This window comes from Nyctibius grandis, chromosome 1, assembly GCF_013368605.1.
Source record: "Nyctibius grandis isolate bNycGra1 chromosome 1, bNycGra1.pri, whole genome shotgun sequence".
Lineage (NCBI taxonomy): Eukaryota > Metazoa > Chordata > Aves > Nyctibiiformes > Nyctibiidae > Nyctibius > Nyctibius grandis.
Window position 1 is genome coordinate 56487477 of NC_090658.1, and position 25916 is coordinate 56513392.

At 37.0% G+C, this 25916-nt stretch overlaps 1 protein-coding gene across 1 annotated transcript in view; it reads right to left on the bottom strand.

The window, feature by feature from the left end:
• Window positions 1-25916, bottom strand: part of UTRN (utrophin) — a 428940-nt gene that overhangs the window by 106828 nt on the left and 296196 nt on the right. Inside the window, 1 exon segment of the mRNA XM_068406453.1 lies at window positions 9126-9255. Coding sequence (XP_068262554.1) covers window positions 9126-9255 — 130 coding nt within the window.

Consider the following 25916-nt stretch of genomic DNA (forward strand, 5'->3'; position numbering starts at 1 on the left):
CTGACAGACCAGGATAAAGACGAAGACCAAGGACAGGCTGTGATAAATTGTACCTTGTCTCTGGAATTCCAGCAATTCACAGTAGAATAAACTACATTATAGGACAACACAGTTCTGGGATGATCTTTACCCCAAGTTTTGCAACAGATTTTAGGAAAAGGAAAAGAAATAAAAGCTTAAGTTCTAGACAAAAAAACCCTTTCAGATAAAAACTGTTGTTTTAAACAGAAAAAAAAACAGCTACAAATTGCTGGTTTGAAATGCTTTAGTAAGAGCTGAAAATCTTGCAAAACTTTTTGGTTGTCCATAAAGGTACTGAAACAACAAACTCAATGAGTGCTTCTCGCTCCAGTAGAAGCAATAAGGAAAACAGTGGCTGTAGCAATAAATGGGAATAGAGAGGGGAACAACAGCCTGGCTTTATTTGTCTGGCCAGCTAAAACAAGGCAGCTTTACTCATGACAGACTAGTCACATATTTTGGGAGGGAAAAAAATTTTAGATTGACTGTGGTGAAACAAGTATCCCAACAGAACTGAAAAGCGAAACATCTTTTAAGATCATTTGTCAAATCAGTGTCATTGTGCAAGATATCTGCCACATATTTTATTTGAAGAATATTAATTCATTGCAAGACTGCTTTATTTTACAAAAGCTTTGGAAGTGCTTGTAAACTTGCTCTAAAAAGACATTTACTAGGGAAATAAAGCAAACCACACATTTTTATAAGCTATAAAACCCTTCAGCATCTATTCATTTAAGAGAGAAATACATCTTTTATAACTTCATGTTTTCCATCATAAAAATCCAACTTATTAATGAGCAACCCATTACTTTTTTTCAAGCGGATAACACATTCCCCAGCATACTGGTTGCATCGCATAGAATTGTAAACCTCATAAGAAAATGTCTTAACAGTGAGAACTTTCTTCTATGAGTTTGAAATTCATTTCACCAGTCTATCATCACACACACTGGCAGACAGAGTTCCTTTTTGCTGTGAAAAAACGCTACACAGTGGTTGTTGCTTTTTTGTCCTCACTTTATATAAAGTCTTCTCAATGATCAGCTTTTTTTTCCCCCCTCTCTCCTTTTTTTTTTTTTTTTAAATGGTACTTATTACACTATCTCTACTTCAGCAGCCGCTCAGGAAGTAAGAAAAGCCTGCATTCACTGAACCATCTGTTTACTGGAGAGGAAAGATATTAACTGATCAGTCAGGGTTCTGATTCTCCCAGACTGATTGCAGTCAGGGAGAAAGAGCAGGAAAAAAAAAAAGTCTGCTTCTGTAGTGGAAAAACCTGGATTTTATTAAGCATTTTTTGTCACAAAGCAATGAAAGCACCAACAGCTTTTCTGTGTCTCTGCAGAGACAGAGTGCCATGGAAGGAAAACTTTCAAGCCTGAATTTTACAGTATATAGCTTCCTTATGTGCTTACATATATGGAGAATACTTACCCAGGAAAGCTATCAGTGAAGAAAATTCTTTTTGCTTAAGAATTTATTTTAGATCTCTTAAACTATTCTTGGTTCTAGCAGTTTTGATTTTATGCAACTTTGCTTGATCCTCATTATGTGGACTTGAACTAGTGATCTCTTTCCATCTTGCCACAATTACATTAATTTCCTTTAACTGTTGCTATATTATTAATAAAATATACTAGAACTGGAGCTGACTTCATGTCCCCCCCCCCCCCCTCCCATTATGTCAAATGTTGTCTCTTCCTTGGTTCAATCAATCTTTGCAGTAAAAAACAACGGGTGACACAGCACTGTAATCATTATTAACATTTTCAGAGCGTCTGAAAGACACAATGGCACATTGTCAAACTCCTAAGCGGAACCAAAAGCAGTGCTATCGTTGCATGATGAAGTCTTCAGCATCGCTCCAGAAAAAGCATTCTCTGGGTTTCTAACAATCTGGACAGAAAACTTAGTTCTGATGGGATGGGAACAGGAGGTTTAAAGAATAAGCAGCAACTGGTTAATGTGGAAACGTAGCAATTAGTCAGACTCCAAGCAACCAACCATGCAAGCATAAACCAGTATGTCACCTTTTCTTCTATTCAAGTATCTATTGCATGTATAGTTAAAACAAAGAAAAAGCAAAGTCATTTTCATCTTAGCCCATATAGGTTTTCTTCTATCAAAACTGAAAGTTCTTCAAACCAAAGAAATATAATTAAACAAAGACTGAATGAAGAAAGTCTCTGCAGGATAAAAGACAAATTACCTCTGGTCTGCAGAAGACAGAATTGCGACAGCAGAGAAAATGAAAGCTGTTAACCTCATGTATGATGAACACTTCTGGAAAGGGCCCAGAGTATGGGCTCCAGATAAAGACAAATGAGAACAATGGTAGCAAACATACGTATCCTTTAATAATGGTTGTTGATATTTCCCAGTGGGTGTTGGTGAGGAAGACACAGAAGGGCAAAACAAAGAGAAAATAACTTTCAGTTAAGAGATAATAAAGTTGTCCCATAGCATCTATCTTCAGAAAACTAAAGATTACAGCAATCCTGAGAACCATGCATTTACCCAGCATAACCAGTGTAATTTGTCAATATAATCAAAACACATGTAATGCTTCTCACTAAAAACGAGGCATCATTTTGTAATAAATGTTGTGATCCAAAGCAAGTTCACAATACTTTTGCACAGTTGAAGCCCAAAGTTTGTGTTGCTCCAGGAACATAAACAAGTATGAATTCAGTTTTAGTCTGCTCCTGCCGCAAAATCAGAAAAACCCAAATGTAACACTACTGTTATAGCATCACCAAGCTCCTATGCCTTCTTCCAGCTCCTGTTGAAGGGCGAGTACTAATGGAGAGAAGGCTATCACCACTGTACCCCAGTTACGCCAGGTAAGCAAGGAATTAATCCTATGTTTCTTTCCAAAGTACTGCAACTGCAGATTGTAACAAGCCTTTTATTTCTTCCAAAGATCAATAAAGATTTTTTTCTGGCACAGCACGCATGGCAGGTAGCTCCTCAGCAAGGCTGCAGGAGACAGATATACATCCCCTAGCAGCATTTCAAAACAAAGCAAAAACATCTGTTTTATTCCAAAACAATAAAAAAACAGAAAATAAACACAACTCAGGCAGCACAAAAGACAGGGCTCCTTGACTTGATGGTGTCCTGCAACAACAACACAGGACTTTAAAACATCTATATTCTGAACTTTTTTGAACCTTCTATGCACGTTTCCTCAGCCTATTTTCTCCTCTATAGGCTTTTTGCTTAATATTTGCTTTCTTGAGGTTCATTTACAATGTTTTTGAGCTATGTTTGCTCTAGAGTGTAAGAAAGGAATTTTCTTTCAAACAAGGTCCTAACCTTTGACACTCACCAGTCATCCACCTTGCTAGTAGCATAACTGAGAACTCTCTCGCAGACAAAGCTTTACTGGTTTCTGGAGTCTTTAAAACAAGGCAACAGTTAAACTAAGAACATGGCTTCCACCTGGGAAGTATCCTGCATTTCAGCTAAAACCAGGCCATAACATAGCATACAGGTCAAGAATAAATATAACTCTGCTTATATCCTGAGGTCCTCATGGTTAAAAAAAAAAAAACAATAATAAATTAACCACTGTGGCCTCAGGCCAGCCTGTTTACAATACTCAGCTGTTAAAAATTCAGGTTTAAAACTCCTCTAAGTTTGCACTCCACACCACTCAGCAAATGGAAACAACTTCCTTGAACTTTTCTAATATAACTCCAAGCAGGGAACCATGTAGACTCTACAAGAAGAAAATCAAGGCTCTACCCAGGTGGACTAACTTTGTAGGGTGACTAAGATATCTTTCTGAAAAGGAAAGAGAGACTTAGTTTGAGATTCTCTCATGGGTAAGAGCACATTTCTCTATTCTTATGAAGAAGCTCTCAAAAGTCACAAGTAAATGAGCTCCAACTGAAAGAGAGAAAGTAATATTCAAAATAGTGTGAGTAGTTTCTGGGCTTGATTCCACTGACCTCCAGTAGGCCATACCCTCTTTGTTCTCCTACTCAGCCCAGCTGCATAGCAGAGAACAAAAAACTATTCCAGTGGTGCATGGTAGCTAGTGGACAGGCACAAGTCATTGGGAATAGAGATGCTGCCTGCTATATACATTAGAAAACAGTAAATTGCCCATTTCCAGTGAGATCTTCCTTGTTAAGAGGAAAAATTATGGCACAGAATTTATCTCAATGTGTTCAGTGGTAGGAAGCAAAGAAGTTCGACTTTTGTTTATGTCTGAAACAGGTGTATATATTGTGTGCCTACAAGTTTAAATAAAGTATATGCATGTAATTCATTGATACCTATTAATATATTTCTTTTATAACATAGATGTGATTTATGGGGTTTTCTACACATTCAATTAGGAGGAGACAGCAGATGGTAAATACTTAATTTTAAATGATGTGTTTATCACAACCACCTTTGCTACCAAATAACAACTTTCAAAGCTAGGAATCTGATTTCTGTAAGAAAACTAGAAGATACTGAAGTACTTTGACAATACTGCAGAATCCTGGAAACATTCACTCTTGCAGTGAGAGTCAGTGTAGTGGCCTGTAACATCTGCTAGGATGTTAGTTCGTGTTATCTTCTAAAAAAATTATCTCCACTCCCTCACTGCATCAGTGGAATTTTAAGGACAGAATTTCAGCAAAGTCATATCATAAGTTCATAGAACCCTGGGGACAGAAAACATTATTTTTGCTTTCCTTTGTGTTTCCCATGGCCTGTAACCTTACTAAAAGTACAGGGATCTAAGAAGCCAACAGTAACTATGCCATAGAGAATTATAATTAATATTTTTAGATCTAAATTTTGTCCTATACAATAGACAAGTGACGACAAATCTAAAAATGTGAGCATTTCCAATTTCCTTATCCTGTCCATCTATAAAATTCAGCAGCTGGCCTGCTGGTTTATCAATCAGCTCCACCCAGATGCTGAAGCAGCTCAAAGGAAAGAAGAATGTGAAGCTTGATTTTTTGTGATGGGGCCCCCCTACGAAAACATGGCAAACAAAATGAGAAGAAAAGACAGATGGAAGATAAAATTAACTTAGAAGGAAGTTTCCTGGAAGCTGAAGAACTGTGTTTGAATGTGCTAGTTACTACATGGTACAGTAGAAGATGAACACAGGAAGCGTACGGCCAACATGAGAAAGAAGAAACCAAGGCTTGCTCATAACCTGATTTTACATCCTTGTAATATATTTGAAATAAACAAAAACATTATAGACAATAACAGGTTATCATAACACATCCTATTACAATTATTCTCTTTGGATGGGACAATGAATGTATGTATGCACAGGTCCTTAACGATCAGTCAAGTTCAAAACTGATTCTTATCAGTTTTCTCCTAAATCTTTCTCACTCCTTGCCCTTCCAAATATGCCTTCCGTGGCATGAAAAGATCTAGGGGGAAAGAAAAAAAGAACTGGACGGAAAGGGAGGGGTTGAAGAAAATAGAAACTGATTTTACAACCTTTATCCTTTGAGGTTAGCTAACTGTCCCCCCTAAACACCCTTGCCATTACACAAGGTAAGAACTAAACTCAAGGAACAGTGATTTTCCAATTAATGCAATTATGATTAAAAAAAAGTTTTTTGCTATTTATATTATAGAAGCAGCCAAAGACATGTTCAAATCATGACCATACAGCGCTGTGTACTGCTCATCAGTATTTTTTTAAAGACAGACTGTCAGCTTACAATTGAAAACCACACTCCTTCCCCTTTAGCAAGATGAAGTGTACTTCACCGAAGTTAACAAATTAACTTTAATCTACTGTAGAGAATACCAGTGACTGAGAAGCTGTCAGAAAAGAAAAAAATAAACATTTTAAAAGCAAGCATAGGCCCGCACCCACAGCCTTCACTGAAAATGGTTAATCAGAAGAAAAATTGCGTGTGTGTGGATGTCTTCAAATCCAGAGACACAGCTTTCTGGAGATCGATGGCATTACTTGTCAGAAAAAAATTCACTAGACTCAGTCCTGGGTGAAATTTAACAGCTTATGATATATAAGAGATCAGAGCAGATGATAAAAAGACGCCTTTTGGCCTGAAAGTCTATTAATCTACAGAAACAGCAACACTACTCTGTGTGGGGCACAGGTGCCCACTGCTGGCAGAAGGGGCTGCACGGGGACCTCTGAGAGGAGATGCTGGGCCTGCTCCATGTCAGGGACAGTCAGCTCCAGAAGACCCACCACAGGGCACATCTGAGGCCCTCAGCCACGCTGGTGGCACCTCAGGGAAAGTGTATTTAAGAAACAATAAAAAACACTAGAGAGGGAAGAGGAGGGAACAAAAAGGAGAAACAGCAGAGGGAACACCAAAGTCAGAGGAGGATGAGCAGCTCCATGGCAGGGCAGATACTCCCCATGGAGAACCCACACTGTGGCAGAGGAAAGATGTGAGAAGAAAGGAGCAGCAGAGAGAAACTGCTAGGCTGACCATGGACCCACCATCTTCCCACCCTCTCACACCACTTGCTGCCCGGTTGAAGAGGCTGAGCATGACCTGCAGTCATATCAAGGGGGGAAGGAGACAGGAATGAAGGAGTCAAGTTGAGCCTGAGAAAGGAGGGAGGAAAGCTGTAGATTTAATGTTTATCTTTTTGTTTTCCGCTATTAAATCAGTAATTAAATATTTATTTTAAATGACAATAAATGGTTTATTTTCCCCAAGCTAAATCTGTTTGGCCCATAACAGTAGTCTGTAAGGGATCTGCATCTGTCCCCATCCTGACCCATGAGCTTTCTCACTCCTGTTCTTCCTATCTTCTGCCTCCATCCCACTGAGATGGAGGAAGTGAGTAAGCAGATGGGTGGGAGTTTGACTGGTAGCCAAGACTAACCCACCACGTGCTCAAAAAAAGAAAGGCTATGGAACTACTGAGTATGAAGAAGGAAGAGGAAAACAAGTTCAATATACATCTAAGGAAGCTTCCCAGTCTGAGCACATTTGATCAGTTTTCAAATATGACGACTAGACAAGACACACTCATACATCACTTGCAGACCATCTGCCTGGCCGTTATTGTTATGCAGTTTACCATGGTCATCAAATTCCCTGCTATTCCGTAATCACTGCCATCTGTATAGCACAATATAATAATAATAGATTGCAAAAAAATAATTTATGATGCAGCTCATCATCAGAAGTTTGCTCTTGCACTTTCAGTCAACACTAGATCATTGATATCAACCCCTGCTAGAAAATGAACATTTTACACTGGTAACATTTTATGCATTGACATCATTTGTGCTGGTGGTTTTATGGCTTTTGAGAGGAGAGTCTGTGACTTCAAACTTTCATGTGAAAGAACGAGCAGATATAAAGCAAGCATTCCGTATTTTTCAACTGCAAGCTTGCTTGTGATTTAGACCCTCTATTCTGTGATTCCCCCTCTACTCTGCCCTGGTGAGGCCGCATCTGGAATATTGTGTCCAGTTCTGGGCCCCTCAGTTCAAGAAGGACAGGGAACTGCTAGAGAGAGTCCAGCGCAGAGCCACGAAGATAAGATTAAGGGAGTGGAACATCTCCCTTATGAGGAGAGGCTGAGGGAGCTGGGTCTCTTTAGCTTAGAGAAGAGGAGACTGAGGGGTGACCTCATTAATGTTTATAAATATGTAAAGGGCAAGTGTCATGAGGATGGAGCCAGGCTCTTCTCAGTGACATCCCTTGACAGGACAAGGGGCAATGGGTGCAAGCTGGAACACAGGAGGTTCCACTTAAATTTGAGGAAAAACTTCTTTACGGTGAGGGTGACCAAACACTGGAACAGGGTGCCCAGAGAGGTTGTGGAGTCTCCTTCTCTGGAGACATTCAAAACCCGCCTGGACGCGTTCCTGTGTGATATGGTCTAGGCAATCCTGCCCCGGCAGGGGGATTGGACTAGATGATCTTTCGAGGTCCCTTCCAATCCCTAACATTCTGTGATTCTGTGATTAGACTGACTAAAACAATAGAGATGCAATTTATCAAATAAGTTTGAAAGTAAAGACAAACAGAATGTTTTCAGGAGTCAAGAGTTCAAAAAGGAAGTAGTAAGATACATCACAGCAGCTAAGCTACCAGAACCAATCATAGGGAAAAATCATTCATTGGCTTTAAGCACCAGCTATTCAAACTTTATCACCAAGTTGAATTAGGGAATAGGAAACCGCATAAAAATTTGCACAGAAATAACACAAAGTATGGATGCAGGAAAGATTAGTTGTTTCCACTGAACAAACTTTAAAAGTTTGCTATGTGAATGTATAGGAAGACTTATGGGAAGAAAAAACTAACTCCTGATCCAAGCAGCAATACTGTAATTTTGTAAATTTTACAGAACAGTAAATTATTCACATCTTAGAGCAACTGATATTCCTGTAAAAGCAGATTACTACCTTTTCCAAGAACAATTCTTATATAATTAAAAGTAAGATTTTATAATGTTGTAGCTGATATCAGAAACACAATTCTAGGACTTAATTACACAGATATTTGGTATATTTTTCTATTTTGCAGTTATGGAGGGTGGGGGTGGAGGAAAATTATTACCTCCTTGTTGGTCTCTGATATAGACAAATATCTCAACAAATACTATGCAAATATCATTTCTAGGATAACTGTGTTTTATTCCTTAGTAATAATTCATCTAATGTTCAGATCTTTAAGATTCTATAATGACTGCCTCCTAAAGCTGATTCCTTTTGCTTCTAATAAGATACACCACCAAATACAATTATTTCTACTTGTGAAGTAAAACTTTGCAATAACAACACATATGCATTTGAATATGTATTTTTGAACTACTATTCTGACTACATTTAAGGTGCATGTGTTATTGTATTAAGAAAAAATAAAAGAACTGATGACTTAAGTGCTTTGAATCAAAAACTGGAAAAGTAAATAGAGATTTTTCTACTTCTTCCATCAAAAATGTGAGTACCTACAAAGCAGAATAGTAATACTTTGAGGTTAAATCATTGAAATTAAAGCAATCAGGATGTGGTTTGAAAAATTCTGGACTAAACAAGTAATTGGGATACAAAATATGTACTAGAGACATGCAAGTCCTTTTTCTTTCCTTTTAACCATTCCCAGAAGAGAATATTTTCTGACCTGTTTTCGAATGCAAGCTCCTTTTTGGTTCCTCAGGCCCCTCAATTGGTTGGTCAGCAAGGAAAACTCGTGCCTGGTCCACAGCATTGAGAATGGTTTGCTCTTTATCCTTCAGTTCACGCCTCAGTGCCTTTTGGGAAAGGAAAGGAGAATGCCATTTGTAACTTGATCTTGGGAACAACAGATACTATACCATTTTCTCTGTTTTCACCTCTCTGACCAGACCTGTCTAGTGAGTAACAGCTAACATGACATTCAGACTTCAAGACAAAATGCAAATTATACAAAAACCAAAATGGCAAGAAATTAATTAAGGCTAGAAGAGTAATTTTTACAAAACTGACCTGAAGAATTGAACACAAGAAAGATGATGATGGTAGGTTTTAAAAACACCCACCTAACAGAAACTGAAACTACTACATTCAACTTAAAAAAAAAAGTAAAATTAAAGGCCCTATTGCTGTTAGCAGGATTGCTAATATATAGTAGATTACTATAACAGACTACTATTTTCTTTTTTCATTGCTGGAATAACAGAAAATTGCATCTACTGAAACTTCAGAAGATAATTTCACAACTGCTAAAATGAACTGCAAAAGTACTTTACATTCCTTAGAAAATGCTACCTCTTATTTGTGTCTCCTATTTATTAATATTTTTAAAACTTAGACGACATCTAACCAGAACTTTTACGATGAGAATACATTCTGAAAAAAACATCCTTCAAATTAGCCAAAAACATTTTGAACCTTATTATGCAGATACAATTGAGCTTTATATACAGAAAAAAAAAAATCAATTTTCTTTAAGATGTTTTCCGGATAATGGTAATGAATTTCAGGATATTTTGTTATCCAGCAATTATGACTTTTTTTAAGGGGTTAAGTGTGACCACCCTTTTTTAAAAAAGCATTCATAAGTAGTTAGCTGTAATGTTTCTTATAAAGCATTTTCTTCCATTCAATTTTTTAAGTATGAATCTGTCCCATCTAGAAAAAAACTGCTTTGCATGTTTTATTTGTATTACTTTCTACCAATAGAAACACAAGAGAAGATACTTCAAATGTTATTAAAATGCTATGCTTATTTTTTTCAATATATTTTTTAGCTTTACTTTTAAAATCAAGGCTTATTTTGCTGACACAATCTGCTCAGGCCTCATTCCAGCTCAAGAAAAGTAGTTAGTCAGTGCTCATGTTACATAACAAAACAAGTGCTTTCCACTACAGAAAACTGTGAAAAACAGTTACCATGAAAGTCCCACAAATGCTACCTTATCCTTCTCATCAGTAACTCTTTCGATGCCACAAGCACAAAAAAACACCTGCCTCTTGACTTTAGCTTAGCAGGAGGCAAGATGTTATTTTTTTCCCCTTCTCCCTCAGTTTATTCCTTTATCCTCCTCATCTTCCCAAATCCTTCCATTCCTTCTCACTCTACTTCTGCTCCAAATTAAATTAAAAAAAAACCAACAAAAACTCATCACTGAAAATACGCCAACCTCCATTACATTTAGGAACTTGCATTGTACAGCCCTATCTTCAGTAACTCCTAACTATTGTCTTTATACAACAAACTCTTCAGAACAGCGTTATCTCTACATGCTTTTGTATAGCAATAACAATAAGAAGAATAAGCCCTATTCTTTGTAGGATTCGGTATATACTATGTTTAATAAGAAACAAAAAGTGTAATTTAAAAAACAAGACCCACTTTGTAAAAACAAAATTTTTTTTTACAGAAACTGAAGTATTGTAAAAGCAACATTCCTGAAGAATTCCTTCAAATCAGCACAGTAGGTATCAACATTTTAATTTCACATAACACACATTAGAGTAAGACTCTTCAAAATCATCCATATTTTACAAATCATGAAAACATTCTCTGTGCAGGAATTTGTTTCAGGAAAGAAGGAAGACAGGAAGCCATTATCACTACTGTGCAATTAAGGCTCAAAAATTACCCATTTAAAAAGCTTTTAGTTAGTAGAGCCTGTGTGGATGCATCATTAAAATACAATCTTAACTTTTAATTTCAAAGATTTTGTCAGAAACAGAGGAGTGATTACTTTACTTGTGTGTGAAGCAGGAAATCTTTCTAGAATTACTTTTTTTTTCCTCCATGCAATTTCCCAAATATTTCCAGAGCATACAATAAAAAGGAGGCTATGACAGATTTTGAGCCTACTAAGAAATTTCAGCAGTTAGAAATAATCTAGAGATGGATCTCTTGCTGTGTCTCTATTGTTTACCTTCACATATTGTTTTCATCAATTTCTCCTGATCACCCTCAATAAAACTTCAATCAAGTTTGACCTAAGAGACCTTGAATTTAATTCTTTGTCCCCTCCACCATCCCTACCACTGAAGCTGTTCAAACTGAGGTTGACAACACAAAGATTTTAAGACTTTGGCCCATCAACTCTAAGTCATCCATGGCATTCCTTATTAATACATCTTGACAAAGAAATCTTCTAACAGGAAAGAAACCTTACACATGAAATAATAACAATGAAATAATTTAGTAGTAAAGAAGAGTGAGTATCTTGAGCACACCACAGACCTTTTACATTATGGTTTACACATTTTTTTTTTATTATTATGCCCCAGATGCAAAAATAATTTTTGGAACAGCCACTCAGACTTGCATAACTTTATTCCTTGTTTCTTAGCAATACTTGATGTATCTCCGTGTATCTCTCTTTCTACCAGTAAACAAGAACAGCAGTGAGAGTACATGACGCAAGAATAACCAAATATATCAATAATACCCTCTTGTCCTTCCAGGCAAATCTCTCTGCAACAGAACAAAAAAAGAAATCCACTTATAAATCTAATCTCAAGCTCAAATATCATCTGTCTTGAGTGGACTGAAGAAAGATTTCATTGGAAAAATCACATCTACAAGAACACTACAGAGTAAAAGTAAGTCATAAAAAGCCTAGCAAGGAACATAAAAGCTGCAATACTGAATCTGATTATTGTATTAAAGTTTTTTTTTATATAATAAGAAATTCAATTATGCATTTTGGTGGTTTATTTAGTTTTGCAAAAGATACCTCCCCAATGGCTACTCAGAATGGATGCACCTCTTTCAGTAGAGAAGTATATTACTGTGTCACTTCATTCCTCCTTGTTTGTCATTAAGGACTAAAATAGTTAAAGCATTTGACAGTTACAGCTTTGAGCACTGCACTGGTTTTGGTAGAGGAAGAATTCTTTCGCTGTAGTTAGCTATATTTTTCAGGGAGAAAATAAGGAGAAAATCAGGAGAAAATCAATACTAGAGTTTTGGTATAGATTAAATAAATAATAAGTGAAGGTATGGCAAAAGACTTAAGACAGGTATCTCAAAACTTGTCACTGAAACTGTCCATTAATAAGCTAAACACATGGATGCAAGTATTTTTTGAGTCCTGTTGGCTATATAGATGTGAACGCAAAATCAAAATGTGAACGCTAAGCATAGATAGCACAATTATTTTTTTCCACTTGATGCTCCTTTATATTTATAAAAGTACAATGATACTTTAAAGATATATTGGTCATACAAAAAGGGGCTGTATGCAACTTTGGCAGCAATTCATGCCACCATATTTCATACCATAATTCTAAATTGTACAATTACTGTATATTTTAGGTAATGGTTTAAAATGCAAGCTTCACTTCCCTCAGTAACCTGACAGGAGACAGACTACCAGATCTAACATCTACACTTCCAACAGTTTTATTGCATTTGCAGATTCATTCTTGTTTCCTATATAAACCAGGACAAGGATTTTTAAAGATTACTGGAGAAACCAGCACTAATTTTAGACATTCTTGATTCTTATAAAAGAAAGGAAAAAAAACCTGGAAACCTAAAATATAGTGTGCTGATGCAGTGTCAACACAAATAGTTTTCAGAGCTGGCTTAAATAAAACTAGCCAAGAGTAATTAAAAATCCCTCCTTTGAGACCTGAAAGAACTCTTCCACTGGTAGATAGACAGGGACTCACAAAACTACAGTTTTGAAAAGTTTTATGCAGCATCACACAAAGCAACAATTACAAACAGCATCGCAGCATTCATTTTGCAGGTATGAAGGACGTCCTTCAGTTACTTGACTACAGCAGAGTAACCCAGGACCCCAGTAACTCAATCCTCCTCTCAGGGAAGAGAACAAAGAAGTGTTAGCTCCCTGGTTTACAACCATTAGTCAATGATTTACTCTCCATTTTGATTTGTTCCTCTTTCAGTAACTGTGAAACATATGTTTTTCCCATTATAACTTTGGAAATTATATATGATTTATTCTGTTACACCAAGATAATCTAACCCATTTGCCCTCTCTTCATTAGAGATGCTTATGATTTTTAATACTGAAACTAACTCTTCTTACAAGCTAACATTTTTTAGCTTACTGTCTGAATTTATAGACAAGGAATTTGCCTAAACCATGGCCTTCCAAAATTTCAGTTGGGAATGCTTTGTAGCTGAAGCCTTTTCCACTCTTGAAAAATTAGAAAGCTACAAAAACTTTTGCTATTCATGAATTTTTACTGTTTAGTGTATCCTGTAAGTACCTATTTCCTTCAATTGCATCTTAAAATTATTTTTCAAGCATACTAAGTGGGCTTCCAAAATTATGCACTGTTGATTTACAGCTTCTTTTTTTCTCTTTTGAATTGTACAGGCTTGTATAGAATAATTCAAGGAGCAGATCAGCTTAATAGTTCCAACAGTTGAAGGCAAAGCTAATTTCAAAGAAAACACATGGGATGTTTCTTAAAACCAGAACATATTTAAATCAGGTCTCATTATGCACTCTCTCAAGGAAGTAAAGATGCACATTATTGTAACTCATATCAGTTTATGACGTTGTAGCTTTATATGCCAAATCAGCAGCTCCTGTGGCATTTAATTACTTAGTCATCTTTATTCTGCACCCAGTGCTTGAAAAACTCCTGTTACTTTTATACACTAAAATGAAATGGAAAAACTCATCCATGGCATATAATAGGATGGGGAGAATAAGTAGGATGATTGAAAAAACTTGAAGAATTGAAAGAGGAATTGTTTATAAAGATCACACAGAGATCAAGGTTGTGACCAAGCCTCTGCCAGCTGTCTGCATCATTAAAGAACCAACTAGAAAGAAAATAAGTGTAGCATGTTTAAAAGCTGCTCCTTCACAGCATACGCTATTTAATATAACACGTATACATAAAATTTCAAAAGTATTTTGGTCTCTGGACACATCTCTGTGAAAGTCAGTTTTATAATGTATCTACTCCAGCTGATACAGAATACATTCAAATAAAGAGCAATATTTAATTTGAGATGGGGCATCTCACCATGCATTTACCTTTTATTACTTCATAATTAATCTATGTGGCAAGAGAAATAATGAAGGAAAAAAATGGAGGCTAATGTATGACTATTAACACTTGGTGATACACAGAGACATGTGCAGCACATGGGACTTCAAATATGAGACCCAATCCTACATATTCTGATAATCAGTAACAACCAGTGACCAACACCACAATAAGGAAAGGAAGGCAAAGATCAGAGTGGAAAAATAAAAGAGGAAGCTGTTTGCCTCTGTAATAAATACATATTGAGTATTTCAGATTAATTTTTTTAAAATAGAAGAATGTAAACAGAAGTTTAAGTTTTGGAAGCTTATCCCACGTCACTTGCAAAAGACTTCTCAAAAAGGACCAAAAGACAAGTGAGTGGCGAAGGCTGCATTTATCTAAATGGTCTCTCAGTTTACCATTTACCACTTGCTGCCTCTATTGCTGAAGTGGTAATACAGTGTCCAAATAGGGTGGCAACTACTAGGGTTCAATGTGAGAGTAGGCTTGGAAGTCACACCCATAGTAAATTCCTTTTTTGCTTGCATGCATTGGAAACTAAATTGACAGGAATATAAAAGCATAGATGTGGGCAAAAGATAATTAAACTATGCATACCAGTGGTCTTTTTCCAGAGGCCAATAAATGTTAGCTTACTTAAGACTTTCCCTTTGATTTATCAAAAAAAAATGCTTCAGGCCAGAAATAGGGTTATTTCTTCACTGAGGCTCTATTTGTTCCTTGATAATTTCCCTTCCCACTCTGGTCTACGGATGAGTGCTTGTGGTCACGGCTATTCACCGAAAATATCACCCATCTCTGTATATGCATTAATAGATACACATTACATGAAATAAGAACCTATAACTCAATTCTCAAAGTGCTTCACAGTAGTACAGATAAAGAGATAGAGAATGGAAAGTATGCTTTATCATCTACTGCTCAGACTTACAGACATGAAATATGAAGTTGTTACTAACATTTTAAAAGCTAATGAATTGACAATCTCAACTTGCATCTAGGTATTTATGTGCTGATGGCTTAACTAAGAAAGGGTAACTGACTTCCTTCTGAACTTGTTCAAGTAGTTCAAAAACAGTAGGCTATTTTCTTCATTTTCTTCTAACATCAATTTTAAAATCAGAAAAAGACGTTTTGAAGTCTGGAAGGTTTTCACTTACAATAACCTTGCAGAGACTTTGAAAGGACTCCTTTGTGCACTAGAAAAGAATACAATACTACACTGTAATGGCAAAGGTAAGCTTAATTTTCATACAGATTGCATCAAAAAGACATTAAAAAGCGACTCTTGAATTAAAGAGTACAAGGCTTCACTTTTTCTTAAAAATTAAAATAAAAATTGTTTTCCACACAGTTAATGATTTGCCAAGAAAAAACCTCTCTGGTCTTTTCTGAAGGAAGAACCCTAGAGATGCTACAGAATCTAAATCCAACTAGGGATGAAGGGAGACACTGCTTAATTGAGCAAAGGTTACAAAAAATGAGGCATAATGATGGTCATTAATATGTCTTCCAGCATCAACAATCTTATATAAGTGGATTTTATATTTCCTAGCCCCCTGAAATTAGACTGCTATTTGTGTTTCTAGGTCAATGATAACCAAGCCTTGGTTGCCCTGAGAAGTTTGGAGGGCTCGACAGAATGTAGTCTTTGGCACTGGAAAGCGTGGAATGCTTGCAGTTATTTTTTTTTTTCAATATGAATTGGAACTAACTATGTTGGAAAAAAAAGCCCCACACCATGCATCCCTGAGCTGTTGCCAAAGAGATTATCTTCAAAACAGTTTTTCTAAAAATATATTATTATTGTTCTTTACACAAAAGTAATCTGAAAAGACAGAGTTGTCACTGCGTTAACACAAATTCCCCACTGAATGAACTACTGAAATCTTCAGAATTATAGCCATTCTGGATTTCTCCAAAAAGGTTAGTGGAACCCTGTAGTGATGGGTTTGCTACACACTTAGCACATATCCACTGAACTTGCTCTGTTGGGCCTTTTCCCCTTCTTCAAGAAAGCCATTTTTTGAATATTCAACTCTTACTTCACATTTCATTGTACCAAGAGAGGGATTTCCTTTCTATGTCTAAGCTTTCTCTCTTATGAATGACAATATTGATCAGGGCTGTTTAAGGGACAGCAATCTGTTTTTCTTTTGTTTTTACGTGCTCTTGTTTTTTAAATAAAAGTATCACATAAACAAAATAGAACAAAACCTGCTAGAATACAACGCTTCTTTTGCTCATCCAGCCAGTTACTAAGCTAACTGAGCATATTATGGTCTAAAGCCGTTGTAATGTGACAGCTAAAAAAGGGCATGAGAATCATTAAATGTGATGGCTTGAATAAATCTGCAAAAAAGAAGTAAATTAAAACAGGCTTGTTTTACATTGCCATGCATAGGAAAAAAAAGTAATGCTTTTAACAGTGTTTTTAGGAAAAAAATATCTGTTTAACATCTCTAATCAGGATTTAATATAAGAATTCATACAGGTTGCACCCCAGAGACAGCAAAAATGCCTAAGTCAGAGTGCAGAGTCTGACAGAGAGGGAAGCTCTTGAAGCTTTCCACTCTTCAGGTGATGGAAAAAAGTATTTACTTTTATGCAACTGCAGTAATCTTCCTGCTAGCAGTGGAACCAATTTTCAAATGCCAAACTGCTTGTAAATACACATTCAGTTTTACATCAAAGGACTACAATGTGCTTTTGGTGAAGGAAAATTAATCCCACCAACCTTTACTATGGAAACATGACAACCACCCTGTATCAACAACCTTGAAAGACAAGATGGGGTTTTTCCCCCTTTTTTTAAACCTACTCTGAGGGAAGTCACGACTAGGTTTGCAGGGCAGAAAGAAAAATGAACATGCAACTTCTGGTTTAGATTTTTCCTGGAGAAGATGACAGTTCATACTAAAAGAATCAACTGCCAAGTTATGATGTTAACACACATGCTTGTGTTTAACGATTACAGATGATCACATCCTCCATGTTAGAACAGATCCAAACAACAGCACTTCAGAAGTGAAATTTCCTTGAACACTACGCCAAGGTTCAAAACAAACTGAAGAAAATGCCATATTTTGGGGTTTTTTTTGTAAGACACAAACACAGGTACATACAGCTGTAAAACAGTTCACTGTGCCCCAATGAATTATAAAACAGTAATACGGTCAATGAAACCACTCGAGTCCTACAGTTACCACTCTGCAAACACATTTGAGGTCGGTCAGGTACCAAGTGCTCTGCATCACTGATGAAAGATGAAGTTATGTAGCACTGATGCGCTCCATACTTCAGGAAAGGCACACCTAAGCACCAACCCATAGACAAGGAAAACTCAACAGCAGTTTGAAACTTCCCATCTTATTCTTGACTTCGTTAATGGTTTCAGAAATGATACTGATGAGATATATTCCCATAAAAACCCAAGAACTTAAAAATGAACAGTTTAACAAATAATACATTTCCAATCATTCTTTCAGGCATTCAGGTATTGCTTTGTCATTGACTAATATCAGCAGACTAGAAAGATGACAGGTTGTGATGTAGCAATCACTTCACAATTATTTTGTAATTCATATGTTTTTACAGTTAGCTGAAAGGACAGAACCAGATTAGAAAAAAATCAAATTTATTCCACCTCTTCTGTCTCAACCACTTGAGCAGGACATGGGAGTCTACCTTACTAAGGGCTTCTCCTTTACAAGTGAATAGATGGCAATAGTGATTTAAAAATCTGACATGAGATACAATGACTTTAAAAAGCTCCACCTTCTAATAACTATTAGACTTTTAACATTAGTGTGTGATCTAGAAACGCTGGACTACACTTAAAGAAAACCCCAAAACATAAAACAAAGCCAACCAAATGGAAACAATATATGTAGGAAACCCCAATAGTATCCTCATTGCTCCATCTTCAAAGCAGCCTCTTCTTTTTAAGAAAACTTGCTGGCTTCCATTGCTGCCACAATTTTTTTTATTACAAGAATACAAGAGTAGCAACCTTGTACTATCTGTGAACTGCACTGAATATTTTTTAATTAAAATGTTGTTTTAAAGAAAAAAAAGTTTCAGCAATCATGATGCTTTAGATTTGTATGCCAAAAGAAATAATGAAAGACCTTCTGCCATTTTATGTGAAACGTGTGAAAAAAAAAATCTATTATTCCTATCTGTACAAAGGATTTCTTCAATGTCAAATATTGGCAGCATACACAAACTGAAGGCATCTTCCTATATAGAAGAAAATAAAAGCGATTTGATGGTATCTGTGGAATTAGCATGAAAATGAATCGTCAGTAATTTTTAAGACAATTCTCCATTCTCTAAGTATAAGGAATTAGAATAAACTCCACTGTCACAGAAGTATCATAGGCATTGATGTATATCTCTGATCAACAGAAGGTGGGAAGAGAAGTAACCCTCTCTACTTGCTTCATTTTCTCTTGCCTGTTCCCCCAATCTCTGCTACTGACACCTGTCAGAAACAGGAGAACAGCTTATATTAAATTTAGGGACCAACCAGAACCTTTGTTCTAACACGTACAAGAACTGGTGTCCAGACAAAGGGGACTGACACTAAGAAATCAGCAAAGATGGAATGCCATTTTAAATTGTCTGCCAAAAAATCCCCAAACAACCCCATAGGAAAACATCACTGTGCAATGCCAAATAAAATATCGCAGTGAGTCGATTCCAAAGGCATTTAAAGAGATTATACTCTCTAAAAATCAATCTTCAAGGCAACGCAATATATCATTAAAATAAGGATCCTTCCATTTCAGATGACACAGTTTTGTAGAGCTATCTACAGAACAGAAGTTGCATTTCTTCCACAGTCTTCATCAAAGTTTTACCTCCTTTGAAGAAGCAAAGAAAATTTGTGTCCTCAATGCTAACTTTAATTGGCTTCAAACTGTGAAACTGTGCAGTGCACAGCATATAACAGTACAGCTTTGGACAAGTTTTACTACTCAGTTACATAAACCCCAACAAATGATGTTCTAGTGGAAACACTGTCAGAGTGGCAAATTCACGTCTCTTCTTTATGGGTAGTAACTGGTATAATGTCTGCTTTTGATATCAGAAAATACTCACAGGGAAAGGTGGAGGAGGGATAAAGAACAAAAAAAAAGCATTGTTTTTTTAATGCCTCTAAACACGCGATGCCTCCAGCCTAACACAAGACACATAAAACATCTGCTGCATATTAAATGGCTCATAAGTTAATTTAGCAAGAGCACTCAAATATTCTATTAGCACTAGTAATCACATATATCTGCAGGGTCTTGCACTATTTCCCTGCACCACGCAATAGTAACCATCTACCTCTTCAACATGAGAGAGAAAAATTTCTCTTTCTTTGCTTGCCAGCAACAGACAGGCTTGGGTTTGTTTAGCCTGTATTATTACTGAGCACTGATGAACAGTCAGCGTTAACAGGCCATAAGATTCTTGCTTCAAACTGAGATGATAATACCATTAACAAGTTGGGTGCTGCACTGTTGTTGTTGAGTGGTTAAACTCAGGTCACCTTTTGCTCATTTTGGGCTATTAAAATTTCTGTGCATTTCTTCAAACAAACAACAATGGGACAAGTCAAATATGTTTGGTCTCATAAGCTATTTTACTATTAAATGGTACCTACCATGTTACTGCTGAGATTTTTTTAGTAATTGCAGTTCAAACTCCAGACTCTCAAGAGCAACTTTACAGTATGCAGCACTACGAATATTCGTTCGATATATGAAGATAGGATGCTCTTTGTGAGCACGCCCATGTCTCTCATACAAGAAAGGTTTCCTGTAACATCAGCCTCCTTAGGGCAAGTGTACATCAGGGTCCTCACTGATGAATTGCTATCATCAAAAAAATTGGGTTGTACTACATGACATCACCTATGAATTATAAATAACCAGAAAAGTGAGATCACTGCAAAAAGCCTCAGAGGAGCATCGCCTGTCTGACAGTTGCATAAGGGAAGGAATATTTCCGTCTGCAGGAGGAAGCACAGGCACCAGAGCCCAGCTGAATGCTAAAGCAGCAAAATGCTAGGACCAGTTGCAATTTGAGACTACCTCTAGTGTTCTTGTTCTGGGTTTTTGGGTTTGGTTGTGTATGTATGCATACATGACAGAGAACTGCTACTGGAAATACTTTCAGAAGCAGAAATCCTGTCAAAGCTAATTACTCTTCTTTCTTAGAAACAGTCACTTTGGTTTCTTTTCAGAAACAAATGGTCTAGACAGACAGTTGAATAATTACTAAACAGTCAACAATCTGTTCTCTACTGATGGATTCTCCCTATGCAACAGAATACCAGAAAGTCCAGGACAGGCAGCAGCAGAGCAGCTACAGTGGCTCAAAACAAAGGTCCTGTGTCACCAGGACCAGCTACAGAAGGCATGTCAACTAAATGATGCTCAAAGTAGGGAAAAAAAAGACTCAAAATTACCACCCAGAGCTCAGCCCAGAAAGTTTTCCCCTGTCAAACTACAATTCCTTATTACGCTTGCACCATGATCTGTCTCACGGTTTGTGTTACATGCTCCCCTCTCCCTAATTCCCTAACCATTTCTCTCTTGGTTATTTTACATCACCAAGACCTACCTCTCCCCCCCCTTTCTCTTTTTGCTCTCCACTTTTCCATAGCTTCCCATTTTCAAAACTATCTAAACTGACAGAGTCTTTGTAAAGCTTACACCACATAGTTGGTTACTGTGATATGACAGATTATATTGGATATCTGGTTTGGGTTGCTTCTCCAAAATTTTGTCTCTGGATCACTTGATAGTATTTCCAACATCTGCTCAGTAGGAAAAAATTACTGTAAAATCACCACTGAAAAAAAAAAAAAAAAAAAAGCAGCAGTGTTTCAGATGGAAAATACTCTACTGCAGAAAATTCTCCAGGCATATTTGGGAGAGACATGCGGAAGAAATACCTTGAGGGCAACAAGGTTGTTTCCCTCTGGTTGCTCACCTTCTTCAGCTGGTTCTAGTTGCCATCAGAAGTTATAGGAACATGAAAAAGCAGAATTTGACATCTATGCCATGTCCTTACAAGGCAATAGCAATAAAAAGTAAGAAAAAAGGCAAAGAAACAAGCAAGCCCCACCTGTAGTATCACACACAATCTATGGCACAGTAGCAATGCAGCAGGTATCACAACATAGTTGTGGTGAGTTTGGTTTTTTTTTTCTGGTGGGTTGCGGGGGGTGGGGGGGGGTGCGTGTGTGTGTCTGTGTGTGTCTGTGTTTGTTTTAAGTAGCAGAGGACTTTCCCTCATCATGAATCACACTGAAAACAAATAATAAACAGAAGTTCAGATGGGAGTTTTAGCTTCTTCTCAAACAAGGAACATCCAAATTTCTCACAACATGCAATAGTCTGAATCGCTTTATTAGTTCCACTTCTGCCTTCGCAAACTAAACTTGTCCAACACAACGGTCTTGCTACGTCTTTACATTTTCAAATAGGTGATCCAACAACGTGCCATAAAAACAACAGAAAATCCAGCTGGACCTATAAATTAATCTAAGCAGTTAAGCAAAAAAAATATGGCTGCTTTCAGTCAACCCTACCAATAAGAAACTAGGATTAAAACATTGCTGGGCATTCAGTACCCGTAAATTAATACAAAACATTGGGTAAACCTGCTTGAAAATTGTCAATGTTTTGCAAATTGTGTTAAATCATCCAGTTACAGGGTCCTGCCCTCCTACTATTCAACTGAGTTTGTTATTTGATTTTAACTTAATCTGATTTTTTTCAGTAGCAAAAAAATCGAATTCAAATAATCCAGGGAAAGTTCTTCAAAATGTCCATGGACACTAAAGAGAAATCTTTGCCTTATCTTTCCCCATCATAAGTTCTTATAATAGCTGTTCACATATTCCTTGATTAAAAATAATCCTATAGGAATGATTAATTGTTAATTTTGGGGGAAAAAAAAAGGCCCTACTGAACCTTATTGCAAATGTTGTCATTAACCATTTTTTTTGAGGACTACAAGTAGTTTTCCATTTATGAGAAAGAAGTCATTTAATATAACTGACACTAATTTGGGGTCAATTAGTGAAAAACTAGTACTTAAAAGCATACTTCCATGAAACAAGGCATATTAAAGTTAACTCAGCTCTACAAATACTTTCTCACAGAAGGCAGACACATCAGACAGATCACAAGACTTATTACTTGTGTTCACTCACTTCATTTCCTTTCTCTACTTTGTTTCTTTTGTTTCTCCAGTATGAAAAGCCTTTTTTTTTTAAAGCTCTTCAGGAAAAGAATGGGAATATTTTACACATAGTAAAACCAGTGTCTATTAAATGGGATTTCTTTTTCTTTAGAAACTAAGAATTTGAAACCATAAAAATTTTCTCATTAAGAAGCAAAAAAAATGCATAAAATCAAATTGTTATTTTTAGTCTTCAATACTTAAAAGCAAGCTGTATGCCATGGCAAAGTTACCTAGTAAAGGTATGCAGAGAAATAGAAGCAATAAGTAAAATGCTCAAGGCATAAACAATAACACTGAGAACCAACGCAGGGAACGTCTTAAAACCAAAACTTAGAATTGGTTTTAGTGACTGGATGCCATTAGGAGTAACAAAGAATATTCTGACATATCTATAACAATATTCCTAGAAATGTAAATATCAACTTAAAGCCATTTAAAAAAAAACTGAAAACATGCAAACACAGTGCAAGAAGACACCTATACTTTGGTCCCTTACCCCAGAAGCCCTTCATGAAGAGCGTACACCATGAACACAGATCTTAAAAACAGTAAAAGAATGTCACTTATTTAGTTCTTTTATATAGTATTTAGTAATGGGATGCTCTAGCTTCAGCGTTTCTAACTCAGGAAAGAAGTCATTGATTTCTCAGAAATCCCTTCACATTCACCTACAAGTATAATCAAAATGTGGTAAGCATGGTTATTTGATATTTATATATGTAGATTCTTAGACCACACACATCATCTTAGCACCCAAACATTTTCTAGGACAGCATTAAGCAATGTGATTCACATCTGCCCTGCATTTGTTCTTTCATTTTCTCTCCACTGAGAAAAGTACCTTTGTTTTTACATACCACAGGGTTTTGTTTGTTTGTTTTATATACTGTGCTGTGTTTACTACCAGCCATTCCTTCATGTAAGTTTACTCACAACTTTAGATCCAGTGTTAAGATAAATAACTTCTTCCTCCTCTTCCAGTGCTGCTGTACCATCACCATCAAAAGCATAAGCAAGAATACAGGGGTGAAAAAAGGGTCTGAGTAACTGCAGCTAAAGTAACTATGCTCACTGGACTAAGAATCTCTTAGCAGCCAGAAATGTCAGAAGGCATCATCAGTGTGCTCATATAGAAGAGTACAAGATCAACAGAAAATCTTCCCAAATGAGGCTGACCTATTGAAAATGAGTAATTTCAGCCAAGCATGACTGCCTTGTAGCTTCAGACTCATCAGTGCATTTCTCTCTGCCCACACACATCACCTCCTCTCTGCTCAGCTCTGTCCACTGCATCCATATTCTGAGCCACCTCCGAGCATCACAAATACAGCACGACAGAAAAAAATGCTGATTGCTTGCACATCGCTCGTGTTGAAGAAGCTGCTATGTGGTCAGTTCCCATACTACCTGCGTGCAGACATCAAGCATCACTGCAAAATTAATTGATCTTTGCAGAATGCCCACACAAAACTAAGCGTTGAATATCAGAGAGAGAGTTTTCAAGGAACCTTTCACTGGGCTCCTTTCTCCAAGAAAAGCTAGTGCTATCATAGCACATCACTGGGCACCTCTACCAATGCTCACAGAAGAAAAGCTGTAGCAGAGTTTAGGACTTTTCTTTAGTATGCAGTGCAGGTTGGGCTTCGATATTTAGTATTGTGAACAGTAGTTCATCTTTTAGCTCAGTTTCTCAGTGTAACCCTTTGTCATGGAAGACCGGATATAAATTAGGTATGCACAACTCTACAAGCATCTTTTCAGCTAGCTTGTGTATGTGTATGTCCAGCACTGATCATCTTGTTTCTACCAAAGTAATAGTTTCATCTAAAGTACACATAATATTAAGGATGCAGAGTTAACCAGAAAGTCAAGGTGTTACAATAGCTTTGCTGCAGTGACAATGGCATAAGCTTGTCTACTCTTCCCCCCAACATCCTTCATACTTTGAATGACTAACGTCAGTCAAATGCAACAAACAGAAAGGTTTATTCTGTATTTCCTTTACTTCCTCATTATTCAGAGAACAAGCCAAACAACACATCCATAAGACAGAATGGGTGAAAATCATTGTAGCGTTTCAATTTTGTAGACTCATCTATTTACTGTTTACCTCGTAAGCATTAAAGATGTGTTTATTTTAAAACATTTCTTTCCAAGTTCAGGAAATACAACAAAAATGTTATGCTACATCTATGAACGTGGCACTAAAATGAGGAATGATGAAGCACCAATGCCATAAAAGGCGTTTCTGAGTTAGGGAAGGAAAAAAATCCCAGTACTTGTCTGAACCTGGGCTCAAGCACCTTCAAGTGCCTCACTCCCAGCTTTTCACAACTGGGACTATACGTAACTCAGACATGAGAGTATTGAATTTCAAATTCTGTACAGGAGTCATCCTCCTCCTAATATAAAAAAAATGAACTAAACAGAGAATATCTAAACAGAGCAAAGTAATGCAGTGTGAAAGTGCCCAAGCTTGTGTATGCTGCAAGAGCACTACAACTGCTGTCAGCTAGATCTCTACATAGAGTAATTTTTCTTACTCAAAAACTCATTTGTTACTAGAATACATATCCGTGCTGCACTGCTGGATAGATGCGACCTATCTGTTATGTATAAAAGGAAAAATTGAAATAGTTTGATCATCAGGCACTCACAGAGAATGAAGAACTAAAAGACAGACTTTTTAAACACTCCTCAGTAAGGGAAAATACTCCTGCCAGTAAGATGCTGTTTCTTCTTCAATCTGGATTCAGGACCTCTCAACTTTTTAAAACCTCAGCAGTATGGAGCTTTACAGATTTGCTTTGCCACTGGAAGTCTGTCAGATTTTCAGTGCTTCCTACACCTCCTACTTCTTCCCTGGGGAAGAAGCCCGTCGCATGGGGTTGGTGCGCATGTACCCAGCCAATGGCATAGCTGCTCTGTGGCTCTGGGAACAGCCACAGAAGCAAAGCAGAACGTGCAGACACTGATCATGCTTTACATGAAACTACTGTATAAGGCTGTGTATGACTCTGTACAACTTCTAGAAGCTCCCCAAGGCCTCATGTGCAGAATCCAACATTTACACCTTTCAACTCAATCCACAAGGGCAGTGCCAGGAACAGAAGCAGTCTGTGGATGTGGGCAAGTCCCTCACACACAGAGGAAGGCAAGGGCATGACACCTGTTGGCC